The following is a 20428-nucleotide window of genomic DNA, read 5'->3' as shown; positions in this document are numbered from 1 at the left end:
CCAAAATGAAAAGAAAAAAAAAAAGGTTGTCTTTACATACACTAGGTACCCTCCAGTCAGATAAAAAAAACTGACTGGGGGATGCAGCTTGCTGGACGTCTCTAGATTTCTTCCTGGAATTCATAGTCTGCAACTGGCTGTCACCCTTTCTAAATACCAATAGTTGACAGCACTCTTATGTTCTGAATGGACCTATATCTGAGCCCAGGAATGTAAATGTCCTTGTGCTCCCTGGTCCCAGCACCATCCTCTCTCCAAGCCACCTGCAGGCTCCTCATGGGCAGTGCAGTACATCAGTAGGTGGACAGCACTGAATAAGGTGCAGAAGTTGTAATCCCACACAAAAACAGTGTAACGCTGCCCATACACTTTGCGATCAGTGGACGACACTTTTCGTCTGATGATCGAACCGTCGTACTACACTTTTCGTCCGATGATCAAACCACCGTATGATTTTCGTACGGCGGCCCCATCCTGCCCCGATTATCGCAAGGTTGGATTAGCAGCAATTAAAAGAAAGCACCTGGACGAATTACGGTAATCGACCGCACGTATTTTCGTCTGCGCATGTGCAATGTAAAGCGTATGAATTTTGACGTACGGAAACGCCACCAACGTTGCGAAAATCGTACGATCGACTAAAGTTTTCTAACCTTCTGGTTAGTCAAAAGTCAATCGATTGTACAGTATTTGCAGTTGTACGCTGCCAATCGACCTTCCGAATATCGGACGAAAATGCGAGCATACGAAAAACGGCCAATATTCGTAAGGTGTATGGACACCTTAAGAGTAGTCACATTTGCCACCTATTATCTGAGTCAGGCTACTTTATTAAATAGGTCCTGTAGGTTTTAACGGAAAAATATGCAGTCACATTACTGCAGCCCAATAAAAAAAAAATCCCAGCCTATTTTGAAGGTTTTCCGCAATTGAGACTGAATTAATGTAAACAGAGGGAGAATTTCCCAGAAAACGTATAAGAAACATTCTACAAACTAGCCAGATGCTGTTAACACTGGACAAATGTGTTGTGTGGTAATTGTATGTATCATGGAATAGCTGATAACTCTGTCTACATGGGATTACACAAAATTCAGGTTAAAGTAAACTTTCTATCGGCATACATTTTTTTAAATCGCATTACCAATTAACAGACTGCATGAACTTATATTAAAATACATATTTACCAGTATTGCTGAAATAAATTTGTTGACAAAAATGACTTGTATGCATCCAACTGTTAGGGTGATTGCACTATCCACTATGTTCATATTGCTGTAGGCAGCACCTTCAGTAGCACCAACAAAAGAGACCATCTTAAAACTAAAGACTTCCTTTCCAATGATGTAAACAGCCTACACCAATGACAGAAAAACATTGTATAAAAAAAAAATAACCATTGCAAAACATAATGACATTTTTTTTGTGTGGAAAATGAATGCAAACAAATACAAAGGGTATGATACAGCGTACTGCATTTACGCACTGTAAAAGTTTGGTTAACATAACTAATATGGGCTCAATATAACGACCACGTGATTTCACAGTACATAAAATAAACCTTTGTATGTTCATTTTCAGTAGTCTTGCATACATATGAGTGCTTGCCCACATAGCCATAGGTTTGTTTCAATTTCAGTTTACAACTCTAAGGACAGAGCTCAGTAGTTAATTAAAAAATTATCTTCTGCACACATTGTAAAATTATTATCTTGCAACAATCACTGGAGGATATAGAACCAAGGGTATATGATTTACTTGCACAGACGTAAGCCATAAGAAACTGTCCAGTTTATGGGTTGTGGTTTTACAAGTTCTAACTGTGAATTCGAAATTTGGGACTGAATGACAAAATATTGCAACAAAAAGAGAAAGAAATTGATCTGATGAATGATGGCAAGTTAAGAATGCAAGTATTAGGAAAGCTTAACAATTTCCCATAAATATTCAAGCCAGGTATTATATTAAACACCTGGAAGATAGGTCAGGGTCTCTAAGCACACCCCGATGACCAAGCAATGAAATACTTTAATGCTACACCTACACCTCAGGCGAAACTAGACTAGCATTAAAGCAAACCTGTGGCTTCCACCAACCTGTTAAACCGGTCCCCTTCTCAACGAAGCACCTTCAAGGGTGTCCATGCTCGGTTATGGAAATTGCTAACAGAGCTTCTATGGTCACATTCTGCACTGCTTCTTCTTAACTTCTGGTGCCTCCTGCTTGACCAGTACGGATGTTGATGTTAAATGGCCAAAAGGGAGGTGTGGCAGTTTACAGCAATTAAGTTTTGGAGAGGAAGGGTCTATCAACAAAATGGAGGAAAGAAACACTGTCTGGCCTATTTTAGGTTCGGAAGAAGGCTCTTAAGGCCACACCCAGAACCACCTATTGATTTAATTCACTGTATTCTCTTCATTACAGCTGGTCCTTAGAGAGGAACGTTACCCTTATCTTTAAAATGAGAACAAAGGTAAGTTTAGAAAAGTTTATCATTGTCAATCTACAAAACAAATACTTAAAGATAATTGCAGGCTTTTTATTCTTTGCATAACTTATTTTTCTTTTACTCCCTATTCTTCCACAGTGGCCATTATCACTAAGAGCTGAGAAAGGCTTTGAGAAAGTCCTGTGGACGATACACGTCAGGTGGTTGGAGCTATGACGTCATCGTGCTGGGCAGAGTGGCCACCAGAGATCCTGCTAGCAGTGTTCATGTGAATACCTATGCACTGTGTATTTGTTTTCCAAATGTGAATGCATTCTTCTTATTTCTTTTAATAAATATACAGGGTTACACTATGGAGGTTTGCTTTATTTTGAGAGCCATCCAGCCCTGCATTGGAAGAGTGCCTGAGAATAAGAGGAACCCCGCAGAGGAGGGAGAGTCCTGGGGAAAGCTGATGGTTGCATAGGAGCTCTCTATGACCTTTGGTGTATAAACCTAGGTCCATCTTAAAAGGTGAGAGCACACCTGAAGAGCACTGAGGTGGAAGAGTTTATCTGCACTGGATACCATTTACCGTTATATTTGCTTGCAGAAAAGTTGATAAAGACGGTTTATAATTGCACAGGATATGATTCACAAGTGTGGGATTATGTGTTCACTGAAAAGCTGACAAAGACTGCTCAATATTTGGTGCACCTAGGTTATGTGGGTAATGGGCACTTGTAATTTTTTATTTTCTTGTAATTTTATGCATAATTTGATGCACATTAAGTTTGATTGTTTTGAACATAATTATTGATTTGTTTCCAGTGTTTTACATATTTTATTGATTGGAGCGCTGCAAATAATTTATAATGCTCCAATATTATAAAACAAAATTGCTGCTGAAATGTCTTTTTTTTTATGTTGACAAGACAGTCTTATTTTAGAAGATGTGAGCCATGCTGCTGTCACTTCTTTCTGAACTGACAGCATGACCAATAGACGAGTATCCAAATTGTTTGCCCTCCTTTTCTGCTTCCCTCTAACAGTAGGTTGTGAAGGGTATCCACTACTTTCCTGTAAATACGATCATAGTTTTAAAAAAATGCACCTTTTTATATAGGGCACCGCTGTCAGAATCTAGGATTGCAATGTTTTTCAGTTTTGCCAAAACTTCTGTTGACTTCTTCTTCATTGTCACTTTAGCATCAAGCCCTAAAGTAAAAAGTGATAGTTTTAATTGCAATCTATTTGATTTTGTACATTTGAACAACGTCAAGGGATTAGTTATGGCAGACAGAAGGACTAGGTTCACTACATGAATATAGATCAAATAGAACACTTGGAACAGTTGCTAGGGTTTTCTTTTCTATTTGCTCAAAGTTTTAATAACAAATTACAAGCAGAACATGACTCCACTTTTAGCATTTGTATTGTTTATAGTTGAATTCCAGGAAATCGAAAAATCCTCCCATGTAGTGGTCTCTCGCAGGTTAGGGTTAAATGCTTGTTAAATGCCTAAAGTACCAACAAAAAGGGATTTTTTAAATTTACTTATTCCCTCAGTACCCCAGGCTCCCTCCACACTATGCGACTGGGTCCTGCAGACTCCCCTGCAACGTGTTCCAGGGGTCGCAGGCACGCTGACATCATCAAGCACACTGCAGGGCCAATAGCCCTGCATTGTACGTGAGGATGCTAAGGAACCACCAATAATTTAAAGAGCCAGGGAGAATAGGAGAGTGCAAACTGCTGGAGAGAGCAAAGGATTAGTTAAGTAAAAGTCCTTTTTATGGATACCCTAGGCAAAAACAAGAATTTAACCTTTGTTGTGCTGGGGAGCCTCTCTGTAAGGGAGGATTTTTCTTTTCCCAGAAGTTCAACTTTAAATATGTCTGCACTTGAAAACGGTCTAGAAAGAAGGTTACCTTCAGAAAGAACCACAAGCTGTAATTTTTTTTTTTAGGTTTATTGAGGGTCACAAGAATGTAGTTATTCTTGTACATGAGTTACAGTACTGACTTCAGGAGTTTTGGAAACTGGCAAAACAAAAACAAATGTTGTGGCAACACCCCTATAACCCCATCCCCAACCACCATGCCTCAGTTTTGTGAGCAAGCGGTACATAAGTGAAAACAATATAGAGTAATGCGACCTGTGTCCTTCAATTAACTTTAAGAAAAAGATTTTACAGCAAGTACAAAAATCTTATTTTCTTTTTTGTCCATTGAAAGACACAGGAATTGAGTAATGCGGGCTGTCCAAATGCAATCTAGCTGAGGAATGGGCAGCAGTCACTGAGAAATCTGAAGGGTGTGAAAATCATACTATAAAATTGGGAATTATTGCCTAAACAAGGCAATGAAGAAAGCAATAAAAAAAGGGGATGCAAATATGGAAAATGTAAAAAAGTAGAGCAAAAATGTGGTGGACCACCAATGAACTACCATAAGGAAAACAGGTGGAAGAAAACCAAGACAGTTAAGTGGTCAACAAAACAAAAATGTGTTCATAGGTAGAGGCCAAAGCCTAGGGTACCAAACCCTTGACCTCAGTAAAAGGAATGCTGGACCAAAGACAAACCAGTGGACAGCTGAGGGGTAGAAGTAGGATACCCATGACGTTGCAATTACACGGCCGGCCGGGAGCTTTACAGTCAAGCGATGGAGCGTCTCGAGAGACGCTCCATCGCTTGTATCAGAAGCTGTCACTGCCGTTGCTTATCGCCGCAAACGTAGTGAGAGCAATAATTTTAGAGCCATTAAGGCCGGGTTCACACCTGGGCATTTTACAGCGCTATTTCCTTATGGAATATTTTATGACAAATAATTAGCCTATACATGTCATTTTGTCAATACCTGCTATAAACAAAATTTAATTCCACCTATTTACATAAGCCATACCACCAGTGTGAGAATGAGTTACCATTTGGGTCAATTTTCCCTAAATAGTCTATGACCGCTTTCAAATATTTGTAAATACAAATAATTGGGCTGCAGAACTAGACAATATGATTTATGTACAGATTACTAAAAAGTAGGGGTGCGGAAATTAACGATTAATCCGTCGATTAATCGTTAATTTTTTTGATTGATCAAAATTATTTTGATCGATCAAAGTTCTTTTGATCCGTACTCACCTCTCCGCCGGCTTCCAGGTCTTCCGTCGGAGATCCGGTGACGTCACGGACATCAACGTCACCGGACTCCTCCACCCTTCCCCCAGTGGCTCTGTCGGCTAACGAAGGGAAGGAGGGAGGAGTCGGGTGATGCAGTTGTCCGTGATGGGTAACGAAGGGAAGGAGGGAGGAGTCCGGTGACGTCACGGACATCGACTCCTCCCCCTTGCCTTCGTTACCTGACGGAATCACTTGGGCTGTTGAGTCTCCTCCTCACTCTCGGGCCGGTGAGTCATCGGATGTGTGTACAAGGCAGCTAAAATAAATAATATGTATCATGTAAAATGATCTACTACCCTGTGAGAAATGTACTATCTGCTACCCTGGTGAGACCCCCTCAGAGCCCTGGTGAGTCCCCAGAGAGCCGTGGTGAGACCCCACAAAGCCATGGTGAGACACCATGGAGCCCTGGTGAGACCAGGGCTCTGTGGGATCTTGCCAGGGCTCTGTGGGTCTAACAAGGCTGGTTAGACCCCACAGAGCCCTGCTACCCTGGTGAGGCCCCCTCAAAGCTCTGGTGGGGTCTTAACCAGGGCTCTGTGGGGTCTCAACAGGGCTCTTTGGCGTCTCACCAGGGCCCTGAGGGGTCTCACCAGGCTGGTGAAATCGCACATAGCCATGGTGGGACCCCATAGAGCCCTGGTGAGACCCTACGGAGCCCTGGTGCTGGTGAGACCCTACAGAGCCCGGGTTTAACCAGGGCAGTGTGGGATCTCACCAGGGCTCTGAGGGGTCTAACCAGGCTGGCAAGACCCTACAGAGCCCTGGTGAGACCCTAAAGAGCCCTGGTTAAAGCAGGGCTTTGTAGGGTCTCACCAGGGCTCTGTGGGGTTTAACCAGGACTAGTGAGACCCCACTGAACCCTACTTTAACCAGGGCTCTGTGGGGTCTCACCAGAGCTCTGAGGGGTCTCACCAGGCTGGTGAGTGAATGTGCAGCGCTAAGGGTCACCGGTGAGCAGAGGCGGCTCTAGAGTTTGCGAGATCTGTATGTGCGTTATAATTAATCATAATTAGTCGATTAATCGATTAAAACAAATTTCGATTAATCGAACAGGAACATTTTAATCATTACCAGCCCTACTAAAAAGCCAAAGTGATCACACATGAAGCTAGCTTATACAGTACCCCCTAATGGCATACTCAGTTCCACAACTGGTTTGAAAGAAAATGCTCAGAAACTGCTCTGAATAAACCAACTGTGCTACTTTACCTTCAATGCTTATTTCTGAGATATTACACTTCTGTTCACGGATAAAAACCCGAAGGCAGGACAATTCAGCATATACATAAAGGTTAATAACATCATCATATTTTGATTTCTTCAATGCTAGAAAAAGATAAAGAATAAATTAGCTAATATACACCATATATACAGCAATGCAAAGTTGCTGTTTTCCTAAATTTTAGCTAAAACAGGAATTTCAGATCTGCACGGCTGCTGGCAAGCTAAACTATCCTCTTATAGCTCAAGGAAATACTGGGATAAAATTATCCCCATCACTTAGCTGCCATGACTGCAACAAAGAAAAACAATATATTCCCTGTGATATAGAATATAAACTTTACTGAAGAATCTAGGTGTGAAACCCATGTGGATGTGAACAGAGACACATGTCTTCATACTATACAAATACACACCTTTCTTAAAGTGACACTATACTCAGGAGTTAAACCTTTAACTTTTAATTGTATTCTAGGAGGGAGAGAAGGAAAGAAATCCTTCAGTGCAAAGGGGAGAGTGTCAAGTCCCTTTTACGGATGGGTGGAGAGATCTACAAGCCTATGTAAAAGGTAAGACAAAGTGAGGAATGCTAGAATGCAACAGACATATTGGGACCTCACAGCGAAATGCAAAAGAGCGAGACCCTCCAATTTACACCAATAGATGATTCAGAGGTGTGAAATGCACAATACCTGTCTGACTAGAAGGCTCTCTCTTATAGTTTTCTACCTACAGGAACTCTGTAGTCAGCTATGTATTCAAGTTCCTAACTATTAACAAAAATGTACCTTATTTGTGTATCACTCAGCGGTTGATCCTCAAATCATCTCTGAATTGGTGCCGACACTGTCCTTCCTTCTGGAGGGTGGCTACCTATGCTCCTCATGGTCCATGTGTGTTGTAAGGTAGCCACTGCTCCAAGTTTGCTCTCGTGATGGACTACAATCTCACATTTAATTTACTAAATTGTATTGAGATTGTAGTCCATCCCAGGAGTGAGCTTGGAGTGGTGACTACTTTACAACACACACAGGGACCATGGGGAACCAAAGTAGCCACCCTCCAGAAGAAAGGACAGTGTCAGCATGAATTCAGAGTTGTTAACTTTAAAGACTGCCCCACTAAAGGTGTTCAAAGAAATTAGATCACAGTTACCTCAACTAGTCATTTTTATACTGAACTGGTGCCAATCTTATGTCTACAGAACAAGGAAGATGACTACCAGCTGCCCACTTTCAGAGGAAAAATCCATTTGACAGATTAGAAAACACATCACAATATCCACATTATCTCCCTGTGCAAACTCCTACCCTTCTCCCCTGATATAAACCAGATGCATTTGGACTTATGAAGCAGTCTGCAGTGAGAGGAATACAAGGCCAGCTGGATTAAGCCTGCATCTCTGATCCCATTTCTATGTTTACAAGCACCTTTGTATACATATCTTACAAATTTTCTTTTTTTGATCCTCTTTTTTCTCTTCCTCTGTATCTTGAGCAAGTTGTTCTACTTCCTTGTTTTCAGATTGTGGTAAGAGGTTAGTGAGGAAGCTCATTGTACTCAGCAAGGCTTCAGTGTGGAGCTGAACATCCAATGATGAAAAGTTCACCTATATGAGATGAAAACAGATATGCGTGTTCAATATGAAGTGCATTTGGCAGTATATTACCATGTGAAATATTCTAGTTACAAGTATGCATTTAGACAGATATACAAGCAATTCACAGAAAAGAAAAAGACCTGATCTATACAGAATAAGGAGGAAAGAGTAATCTAGGAAATGTGTGTCATATTCATTATGAAGTAAAATGTATTTTTTTCTCCAATAATACATCTGTTTCTCGGGTCACCTATGTCAGGAGACCTATGCCAAATGAACTGGCATTCCTAGACAAAGGAAGGAGGTTTGCCAGCCTCTAAAATTGCCCTATGTGAATTTCTTACCAAAGAAAGGCTCCACAGGCCACAAAGCACAATAACTGCAATATAGCAAGGAGCATAGCCCTTACATAGGGATGTAGCAAGGTCAGTGACATGTAGGAAACACATACAAGCTGCCCTTTTATCAGCAACTATCTAGATGTAGTTTCAAAGGCATATGTCAAACTAATAGACAAATAAAGGGTGTAAACTTGTATTCTTAAGAGTGATTTTAAAGTCCCACCCTTGCATACAGTATATTTTCAAAGTGACTGCGACGTATTTCTTTTTCACATTTACCACTGCTAACTTAATTCTTCCAAATGTTCATTTCTGAATCTGAGCCATGTTCTGAGTTTAAGAGTTACCTTTAACTGCAATAATTGTCTTTAGAATTAGCAGCAGTTTGCAGACTACAAAGTGCCACAAAGTTTCCAATTGATGTCTATGAGACCAAAAAGCACTGTAATATGCCAAAAAGTAGCTCATGTACTCTTTCCAGCGACAGGCGTTTTTCTGCTGCTGCAGGTTTGAACAGGGGCCAAAAAATGAACGGGACTCCTTGTCTTGAGCGTTTTGTGGCGCTTAGCTTTGAGCGACAAAACACCAAGGTGTGAACGGGGACTAACAATGGTGCTTGGGCATAATATATCAGGTGTTTGCTTTAATTCTGTTGACTCCAGACTCCGTTCCGCCCATACAGGAGAGACATAACTCTGAAAGGGAATAGTCTGGGCCAGAACTGCAAATCTCTGGATCAATGGCGTAACAATAGCCATAGCGACCCAGGCGGGCCGCCTGCGTCGCTATGTCCCCATACAAAATTTTGCTATGGGGCCCTGTGATTTCTAGTTACGCCCCTGCTCTGGATGTGCACTATTCATTTAGATATAATTTTAAACTAAAGGTTTCCATTTAAAATTCCACTTTCCAGTCACCTTGTCTAACATATGACTTTAATATGTAGTCACTGAACATACCTTTATCAATTGTTCAATGTTGTTATAAGTAGTCTTGAATTCTGGTCCATTTATGTCTGCCTGTATATTGATAAAACATTACAAAACATCAGAAAGACTGAACAACCGTTTAAGGCCAAAACATACTTTTGTGAGCCAGTGCATTGCGGAAATACATGTAAGAACGTGCATGGTCCCGCAAAGCACGTTAGCAAACATTATGTGCGTTAGAGAATTGTGGTGTCATTCATCTTAAATAGGATTCTAATGCACTAAGACAGCGCAGCTCCAATGCACATTCATTGCAGCAGACCACAACACATGGTAATTCACTACCATGAATTGAGGTGCACCGCACTGGAAAAAGTGCTGCATGTCCATTTATTGCTCCGCTCTTGTGCATTGGAAGCGCAGTCAAAATGAACAGGCTGCCTTGATGCAATGCACGATATCTCGTGACAACGCACAGAAATGTGTAAATGGGCACTTAATATTTTATCTTATTTTTAACAAAGTTCTCAACCTTTATGTACTCCATTAATAACAGATCATCGGTGGCATTATCCAGTGTTGTGAGAAGGTAAACTGGCTTTTCTTCCTCATCTACAAAGAAAAACAAGTGAATGTCATTTTTCAGTTTTTAAACCCAAAAATAAACTTATAGTGGAACTCCGGGCAACCAGTATAAGCAGTTTGTATACAGATATGAACTACTTTACCTGACAAAGTATTTACAATTCTGTCCAGTCAGTCTTGTGATTCATGCGTCTGCTACACTGTACAGCCAAGAAGATAACTTCACTTTGCCCTGGTTTAGCTTTACAGCTTCCTGTGTTACTTGCTTGCTCCCAGGAGGATGAATCAGAAGTATGATTACGCTAAATCACTGTCCAGGATACAGGCAGGAAGTGAAGAGGTGACATGGGAAGTTGCAGAGCTAAACCAGGAAATAGAGTTCATCACCTACCTGCTTCTGCACCGTGCCACACACAAGATTGACTGTGTTGAATTACACATTTTTAGTAGGTAAACCATGTTACAAATAAAACATCAACTAAGTATTTAGCTGTTTGCCTGGAGCTCAGCTTTGGGGAGACAAGAACATACCGTTGTATTGGGGACATTTCAAGGCGATCTCCTTCAGAAATGCATTTGCTGACATATCAAACGTTCGAATATTGAGTTCTGTGCCAAAACCCTGAATCTCCAGCTGCAGTACAGTCTTCTCTGCATCTTCAGACAGGCTACACAAAGCCAGTACCACCTGTTGATGAAAAAAATGCAATGAAACATGCACCCTGAAAATGAAAACTCAAATACAGGCCAACCATTACTCTTACTGATATATGAATATTGCTTATCATTTAAAGGTTTGATATCTTTTAGGTGGCAGTGGGCGAGATACATGACCAATCCCATTCTTTACAAAACCTAGAAGCTAATATTGGAGCAGTAACTATCAGAGGCAGTTGTTCAGGGGCTAAGAGACATTCACATTAGCTTTTAGCTGGGTATCAATGTCAAATGAAAACGATTACCTGACCAAGTTGTATCATTACACACTAGCAAAATCTTAGTGTCAAAGAGCAGAGGCGGATGAAACGCTACACAAAGGGGTTAATTTATAAATGTTCCACCCAACGAATAACTGGGCAGATGCTCTTCGCACAGCACTCTCCTAGATGGTGCTGCAGAGCATAAGAAATTCCTATGCGTATAGCTGAGCAGAACATTCATAAACCAGCGCCAAAACCTTAGTAAATGTTAAAAATAAAGTTATATACAGTGAAAGTCCTCTGGTTGCAAAGGTGAAAAGTTACTACTAGCCTCAATAAAATACTTACAACTGGTAGCTCAAATCTCATCTGAAATTCTGTCATGTTTTTTAGTGTTTCATGCTGCACTAACTTCTTCTTCTTCACGCTATTAGATCTAGACAATGAGCCACTGGAGACCTCAAAGAAAGGCAAGTCTTCATCTGGGCTGGTGGGAGCATCATAAAACTCATCACATTCTGACTCTAAATCTGGAAGTAAAAAAGGTACGAGCTGTCACTTCATCACAAAACAAAAAACTGATTTTTATCGGAACTAAAGTAAACAACAAATTGCCTCATTATATTAACGCTCTGAAAAACTTGATAGAAACACTCAATTGCTCTTAGTACATTTTCATATTATTTTGTCTAATTATAAAGTGAAATGTACTGAATTACAATAAAAATCTCAAATTAGCTTGATAACAGATCTATCATTTACAAAAGCCCATAGCAGTTTTCGCACAGGTCATTCACAATATCACTCTAGCAGACTACATTCATACTGAAAAGCACAGCAACTCAACTGGAAGTCATCCCTTTCCAAATCTGACTGCAGTAATATACTGGATTGGGCACTGTTAATACAGTAAAAGCAACTTGGGCCTTATAAGCATAACTTGTTTTTTACTAAACAAAGCATATTACCTCTTTTCTACAATCACAAATTGGCAAAGGTAAAGATCACTTCTAGAAAACTATACTACTTCTACTCATTCTTTACTCAAATTTATTGTGTAGGGTTCCAAAGGCTTTAAATAATATTGATGGTTAAAGCACATGATAGATTAAACGTATAAGCATTTAGACATAGCAAACAGATGAGCAGCTTTACCAGAATCAATAATTGACTGGATATCCATTAGAACGGAACGTCTTGCTACAAGCTGAGGTGTGTTCAGAAGAGGGGATTTTTGGATCTGCATCAAAGTTTGAGAATATAGAAAACAAAATGCACATATGATGTTCTGCTTTTTTGCATAATAATATATCTATCAGTATTTGTTTGGAATCAATCTTGGTAATAAGGCTAAAATAAATATCTTACTTTATGCGTTACTTCGAGACAGCAAGTTACAGACTTGCTAACAAACCCAATAAACCAACCACCAAACTAGTACTTGTTGAAGAGTATTGAACAGAAATATGCATTAAACAATATATGGTTTCCTACATCTCTGTTTACACTTGGGACTAAAAATCTCTAAAAACAAAATCCACTTATTCATGCATTCTGATGATTTACCTATTAAAAGAAAAAGACACAATCTTAGATTTTATCTTTCATGGGTCCGCACCTGCAGAGATTGGGAAATTTATCCGTGCCTGTGATTGGCGCTGCGCCGCTGTCAGCTTCCTGGCGGGCTCGCCACGTGGAGCTGCGAACACGCCCGAGCCCATCACTAGTTGGCGGTGCCATTATTTTCTAAAGGCATGCCAGTTGAACCAGGCGGATCATGCGGTTTCCGGGCACAATTCTGCCCATACGGCTAAAAAAGCTTTTTTTAGCGATTGCCACGCAGATGTAACACCATTGAAATCAATGGGGTTGCACGGCAACCGTTCAGATCTGCCTAGCCTCAAACTAAGCTGATGGGTAAATGTAGCACACTCACTACTTGATCCCTTTTCTCCATAAAAAGAAATACAAGTACTTAAAATCTTGTGCACACAAACAAACATTTACAAGAGATACTAACTGGAAGTTTTTGGGGAGAGGCGGATGATGGCGGAGGACTTTCTGGTTTTGGTATGCTGTCAATCAGTTCAAGTATACCTCTGAGCTTTTGGTCAGAAATACGAGCAGAAAGTAAAGGCAACTCCCCAAATAACTTAAATCTGAAAAGAGAAAAGCAAAATGAAGAAAATAAGCACTACATACTACAAACATCAATTATATAACTATTTAAACATTACTGAGAAATCTGTTGGTGTGCCAAACAGTAGTACCAAAAGATTCTTACCTTTATTAGCCAGATGGGGCTCTTGCTCCCGCCCCCATCCTGGTTTTAATTTTGTTAGGAAATACTTAAATTCCCTAATTTTGGGTCTATTTCCCAAGCTCAGCCTCACCCACCATTTGTCCACTTATTAATTACAGATCTTTATGAGGCACCAGCAATCAGTCCCTGACCACAAGAAACTTGCAATCTACAGTCCCTATATCACACACATACCTGCCAACATACTAGGGCCAATTTAGACACAAGCCAATTCATGTACCAGTTAATGTGTAATAGGAAACTCTTGCAAGTACAGGGAGAACAAGCAAACTCTGTGCAGACAGTGTCCTGGCTGGAAATCAAAATGAGGACCCCAGTGCTGCCCTTATCCAGTGAAACCCCCTTGTTGTCCATTGAGATACTGACATTAGATGGGGCAGGTAGAGGGTGGGCATGGCAATGCCCATAACAATCAGGTAAATGAAGACCTCTAGCAACACGGTAAAACCAAGATCAGGGGGCCACACAGAAGAGGCTTTTACTGCTAAAAGAGTTGCCTTGAGGTGCCTGCCCTTAGTCAGGACATTCATTTTCAAATCTTTAAAATGGCAGACAGGGTTTATTTTGAGTTATTGTCGCAATATTCACCTGAAATACATTTTAATTTTCTTCCTAATCTTGAGATATAATTTTCTTCCTAATCTTGTGATTAGCATTCCACTTGGCAGAAGTATAGCCAAATGTTTTTTTGGATAGAGTGGTAAATGCTTAGAACCTTCTATGTTTCTACTCATGTCGGTGTCCATGTTACTGTGTCCACGTTATTTTACTTCACTTCCTATTCTGGTGACAAGTGGTTTCTGAGACACAAAATAAGGGGAAATAAACACAGACAGAAAAAAATATATACTTTGTGGGGAGGTTTCCCTTTACATTCTGTCTCAGTTACTGGTGCCACCTGGACAGAAATTACAATCACCGCAATAGGGGCACAGAGAACGCTAAAAACAGAAGTTCTGACTGGGAAAATTTCCCCAGTCACTGAGACAGAGAATCTCTCAAAACAGGAAAAAGACAACAGTAAAAACCTGATGAGGGTTCTACCCTTTAACTTAATTCCAACAAAATATGTTTTAGCTTTTAGTGGAGAAGTTAAAGTGACATTGAAGTCATTGAAGTCACATTCCCCCCCACCACCACCCAGGCTGCTTTAGGCTGGGTTCACACCATTTTCCGGACCAGATCTGGAACTTAGTGCAATGCGTTTTTGCTGTGTTTTTACCGCGATTGGAAATTTTTAAAATATTTTGTTTAGCTTAAGATGGTCTTACAGGAGCATTCCAGTGTGTTCAATGCGTTTTTGATGCATTCCAGACCAGACAAAAAGGGACAGGCAGTATTTTTCTGGTCTGGAACGGACTGCGCTGGTGGGAACAGAGGCCAGATATAGCATAGGGATACATTGGGATGCACTTTGGGTCCAGAAACAGTCTGGTCTGGAGGTAATCTGGATGTGGTGTGAATGGTCCCTTAAGTACTTACCTTAAATGATGCCTCTTAGTCCTATTATTATCTTCTTACTTCCACTTGTATTCAACAATCCCTCCAGCGCTGGTGCTGTTCTCTGATCCAGCACAGACTCCTCAGGTCCCACGGTGTCTGTCCGAATTGCACACTCCCAGCTGCGTGCATTCACCTCCACTATGTCTCTCCACTTCTCCCCGCCCAAGATCTCTACTGCGCAAGCGCCTGCCCCATCATCCCGCACAGCTGCTCAAGAAGCTTCAGATCTTCAGATGGGAGCGAGCAGCGTAGACAGAGGTAAATAATTACCTTTTTGGTCACTTTTTTTTTTTTTAAATGTTTCTGCATATATTTACTGCTTGCTAGCAGTAGATATATGCAAAAAAAAAGGAGAGTTTAATTGTACTTTAACTGTACAGTGATTTGAAAAATAAAACACAGAGTAACCAACACAGAACAGTCCAGCAATTCAGTCTTATAATGCGGGGCATTCTGCATGATATATGCTAACCCTTGGCTTCCTTTATTGATCAGCTGTACATCCTCAAATCATCTCTAAATTCATGCTGACACTATACTTCTTTCTAGAGGGTGGCTACTTTTGTTCTTCATGGTCCCTGTGGGTGTTGTAAAGTAGCCACCATTTAGTATACTAATTTGTACACAGATAGTAGTCTATCACAGGAGTGAGCTTGGAGCGGTGACTACTTGACTACACACACAGGGACCATGGGGAACAAGAGTAGCCACCCTCCAGAACAGCTGTGTTGCTTTTGGAGATTTCCACTCACTTCCTGTCTGGTGAAATCATTGTCACTAGTCCAGTAAGTGAGAGCAAACTCTCTAATGTCATCCTCAAATAAAACAAAAAAACACACAGGTGTTCTAACCCTTCCCCTTTTTATCCGAAAAAAGGTGCATTACATTACAGATCTAGACCAGCTTACTTTGGCATTCTTGAATCAGTCACTACCATGGCTCGGCTAAAATCAACTCTGAGATCCAATGGGTCCAATATATGTTGAGAAGAATGTTTCTGTTTGCGAGCCTTCTTCCAGTCTTCAGCTAAAGAAAACAATATTTAGCAGACATGAGAGCCAAGTACAAGAGCATAGTCTCCTCAAAGCAGTTTTTATTAGTGCCAGCCTAACATAATTACTTGCCACTGATAAATCACTCACAGTGCTTGCTGTAGAGGAGCTGCATACTGCTGAGCTGCACATCAAAACTCTCATAGGCCCGGGACATGATATCTTCAATGCTGTTTTGACTTGCTTTCATCTGGGGGAGTTTCGAACGACTTTTGCTGGTCATCTCAAGACAAGAAAAAAGAAAAACTAGAGTTAAGAAGCACTGTAATATTTCAAAGGTCTTTAAATAAACAGTGTGAGAGGTATAAGGAATGTAGGCTACATCAAGAAAGAGACAGTCAACCCAAAAGTGATATTTTAATTCTATTTTGATGTGCCTGCTCCTCCTAATGCATTCTCCACAGTATAAAACAATTGGAATGGCCACAGTAGGTATGCATATGCAAAAACAGAAAAAACAAATTTCTCACCAACAGAGTCCCCCAAGAGATATGGCAAATAGCAGCAGGTTTAATTCTGCAGGATTGATTAAAAACTGAAATATATTTAGCCAGGTTATAGGAACAAAAAGCTGTAAATACCTACCGATAAACTACCTAAATCCAAAATAAGCAAGTTAGATGTGTTTTCATAAAATCCATTTTGGGGAACAAGGATGTATGAAGCCCGGAGGTTGATTTTCAAGTCAAGAACCTTCTGTGTCTCTATAACGTACAGTAGCCCTGGAATTAAAAACATAAATAAATACATATGACTATTATACATTCACGTGAATGCTGTAGATGCAACAAAAACTGCTCATTCTCATGTGGTCAAATGTCTGAACAAGTGACTTGGATTAAAAAAATCAAACAAATGCCTCCATAACAGAACAGTGCCAAGAAAACAGATGAGTAGTCACAAAAGATGTGGTATACATGTTCACTTTAAAAAGGACTTTGAAAAGAAATATACAGGTCACCCTCTCTAGCGACTCAAGCCTAATATAAACTAAACCACCCCAACACATGTCCTTATCTACCTCTCCCTTATGGGGGCAGCCTATAGTGTTTACATCTTCAGGGCTAAAATCTTTTCTGCCACTGGACACCAGCAGTAACCCCCTACAGACTTGAATAGGGCTCTACTTTTAACATCTCTTCTGTAGGAGTGCAGCCCCCATTCAAGTTATTGTGCAGGTGTAGCCAGAAGATTTTGGGCCACCAGGTAAAAATACCAGAGGAAGTTGCCACATAAGTAAGCACCTGGATTGATGATGATGATGGTGTGTGTGTGTGTGTGTGGGGGGGGGTCTAGTTTAGATTAGACGAAAAGGAAGGGTGGGCTAAGGCTGATTCTTCACATGACTGGATGTATAAAGTGAAAGTGTGCACTCAGTTCACACTTTAGTAAACCTGTCCCTATGGAGGAATTGTAGCAACCTAATTTGAGGATATTTCTTAGGCAGTAATATTTTGTTTTGTTCCTTTTTAACATTTCAGCTATTTTTTTTAATCCTGGCAGATGAAATGGCAGGTCTGCTTTAAAGAGTATGTAAAGGTAAAACATTTTTTTCATTCTGGATATGGATATTGGATGGAGAGGGGAAGGGTTGAGCCCTCTGCTGCTTTATTACTGTGCTCCTGTTGGGAAGACTGGCCCTCTACTTTGTCCCGGAGACAGAAAGTAAGGGCAAATCCAACATTTTAGAGATGCCACCACAGCAATGGGTGAAGGTAAATCATCCAAGGGGTACAGTGAAGAGAAAAAGGAAAACAGCCAAAACTAGCAACCATATAAGACGGTCGCCATTTGCATTACAAAAACTCCAGGGTCAGGTGTGTTGAAGTGTTGTATGGAAACTCAGTGCTCGAGTTCAGTATCCTTTAGGTGCCTGCAAGTTACAGGGAGTACCAATTTGTATTTGCTTACATATGATTTCTTTAAGGATAGGCTAAAAGAGTAAAAGAAATGTTCCAAAAGGTACAGTGCTTTGATTATCTGCAAAGCAGAAAAACTTCTATCAAACTTTTCAGACACCCTAGTGTACAAGAGTTCCTCACTAGATGTCTATTTCAAAATGCTTATAGATGTCATTGCAAGATTCAATTTAGTGAGTTGACTAGTTATACAAGCTATACCCAAGAAATCACTTAGCCCAGGACAATTAATTTATAAAATATCCTCTAATCAAGAATCTAAAAGAAATATATAACAAAAAATAAAATGTGCTTGCCTGTTGACGTTTTATCTTTAAATTCTTCTAGTTTTGTTAAAGTGGCTGAGGTCAGTTGTTCAAGATGGACGTCTTGTGGAGGCCGGAAAAAATCTGCTAAACTGTTTATGGTTTTCTAGATATGACAAAATAAATTTTTTTTAGAACAATAAAAACATCTTCAAGTGAATCTAAAAGTTATTTACAAGGATGTTGAAAATTTGTCTGAATCATACTTACAGCATCATATATTATTTCTACAGGCTGAGAATCCACTATAAGCCTTTGATCTGCACGCTCATCCAGGGGATTTGTTTCAAACATGAGGTTCAACAATGAAACGTCATTGTCTGTTACAATATTTCGAGAAGACAGCAGACAGGGAACGGCCTTGTCTTGTGAAATGCCAGTTACCTCAAATGTACCAATCTGGGCTTCAAATCTGTATGATGAGTATGGGAGATACAGTATCAGCATTCAGTCAGAAAAAAAAGATCCCACAAAAAGCATGCCAAGCAGAAAACCGGCTCCTGGCTCATGGTCACAAACAGCAATCAACATTACTATCATGCAGCACATAGAAATCGGAATATATTATTATCCAGTGGAACATTGTTCAGATGACTCACCTAAGTGCTTGTCCTCCTGGTCGCTGTTTTAACACTGTGCTCAGATCAGTTATAGCCAGATTAATCAATTCGGGCTTTCCCTTATCTTCTCGCAACTGAATTGACATGCTTAACAACTTTACACATAAAACCACTGTTTCATACTAAAAAAAAAAGAAGAAAACAATCAAACATAAAATTTATATATTTCAATTGCTGAATGTCATTATCTTGTCTTTCCGCTTAACAGGCAGGTAGTTGTTTTGAAGCCATTTCAACATATGAGCTATGTGACAACATAAGATAAGTACTATTATGAAGTCCAGACTTTCCAAAATACCAAAATAAGTAATATTTTATAAAATATGTAACTGTAATGACCAGTATTGGGAGTACAAATGAGACTCCGTGGAGTAGATTGTAAGTTATATTTGTAGATGTATTTAATCAGATTTGTAGGTAAAGCCCAAATGAACCTTCAGTTTAAATCAGTTAACTAGGGATGCACAGATACCAAGTAGAAGTACAGAGACTTTTCCAGCTCCAACACTAGACTAAAGAAAACGTCAAAAGTTAGGAGGCGGCTGTCATTTGTAAGGAGCATTGGCTACGGGGCTCCTGGGATTTGTGCATCTCTGTTTTATTGCATGATTTGTTAAATATGTGCCAAGTAAGTAATATTGTGCCTAGTAAGTAATACTGTGCCAAGTAAGGTAAGAGGAGGGTGAAAAAAACAGGGTGATGACAGGACACATTCTGCTGCCAATTGAGAAGTTGGAGCTTCTCAATGTGCAGCTTCAACTAAAAAAAGTTATTATCTTTATTTGCTGCTTCACTCTCCTTATTTCAGCTGCATCTGGTCTGAAAAACCCAGGATGCCAGGACTGAGAAGCAATTCTTTCTGAGCCCAGATAAAAAGCTACACCTCAGCATACAAAATTAAAGATTACACATACAGAGGCGGGGGGGGCAGCCATTTTGCTGCTGCTAGCTCTCCCTGACCCTTCAGTCTCATATATACTTCATCTTGGCAGTATGGCAGCCCCAAGCAATAAGAAGCAGGAGCAGCGCTGCAGGCAATGCTTTCACAAAGATGGTTACTACCATGACATGTATATTCATTATGAAAGAATATATTTAATTTTACAGACCAAGCACCTCTAAAAATTAAGCTCTAATGGTTCCTAAAATAACTATTATAGTATAACTGGTACATTGTGCTCACTGTTTTTGGTAGAGTTGGGTCAACTGCCGTTTCACTGTATCCAATTGCTGCATACAAATTTGATTTCGCTTCAGGTGACATCAGCTCTGCCAGACCTTCAGAAAGCAAATCCATATTACAATCTCTCAAACTAGTGAATCACTACTATTTAATATCACTTTTCTGTTCACTATATTTAAAACAAAGTGTTAGATTTAACAATGTAAATAAAAGAAAATTCACATGAACTAAAAACATTCTAAAAAGATAACATTGGTGGAAAGGAACATGATGTGCATATTATAAAATGCAGCTTTGTGCAGATTTAAAGAGCTG

General features: G+C 40.0%; 1 protein-coding gene across 1 annotated transcript in view; it reads right to left on the bottom strand.

The window, feature by feature from the left end:
* Positions 1 to 20428, bottom strand: part of VPS13A (vacuolar protein sorting 13 homolog A) — a 153452-nt gene that overhangs the window by 80778 nt on the left and 52246 nt on the right. The window contains exons 16-32 of the mRNA XM_018558253.1: positions 20114 to 20235; positions 18910 to 19052; positions 18521 to 18722; positions 18302 to 18416; positions 16672 to 16808; positions 16177 to 16309; positions 15943 to 16060; positions 13229 to 13367; positions 12364 to 12448; positions 11557 to 11738; positions 10820 to 10976; positions 10236 to 10315; positions 9734 to 9793; positions 8283 to 8442; positions 6822 to 6938; positions 3543 to 3646; positions 1188 to 1355 (exon numbers count right to left, since the gene is read on the bottom strand). Of these exons, the coding sequence (XP_018413755.1) occupies positions 1188 to 1355; positions 3543 to 3646; positions 6822 to 6938; positions 8283 to 8442; positions 9734 to 9793; positions 10236 to 10315; positions 10820 to 10976; positions 11557 to 11738; positions 12364 to 12448; positions 13229 to 13367; positions 15943 to 16060; positions 16177 to 16309; positions 16672 to 16808; positions 18302 to 18416; positions 18521 to 18722; positions 18910 to 19052; positions 20114 to 20235 (2222 nt within the window). The remainder of the gene's footprint in view (positions 1 to 1187; positions 1356 to 3542; positions 3647 to 6821; positions 6939 to 8282; positions 8443 to 9733; positions 9794 to 10235; positions 10316 to 10819; positions 10977 to 11556; positions 11739 to 12363; positions 12449 to 13228; positions 13368 to 15942; positions 16061 to 16176; positions 16310 to 16671; positions 16809 to 18301; positions 18417 to 18520; positions 18723 to 18909; positions 19053 to 20113; positions 20236 to 20428) is intronic.

Source organism: Nanorana parkeri, unplaced genomic scaffold, assembly GCF_000935625.1.
Source record: "Nanorana parkeri isolate BGI_ZX_2015 unplaced genomic scaffold, ASM93562v1 scaffold328, whole genome shotgun sequence".
Classification (NCBI taxonomy): domain Eukaryota; kingdom Metazoa; phylum Chordata; class Amphibia; order Anura; family Dicroglossidae; genus Nanorana; species Nanorana parkeri.
This window is presented reverse-complemented; position numbering and strand designations above follow the sequence as displayed.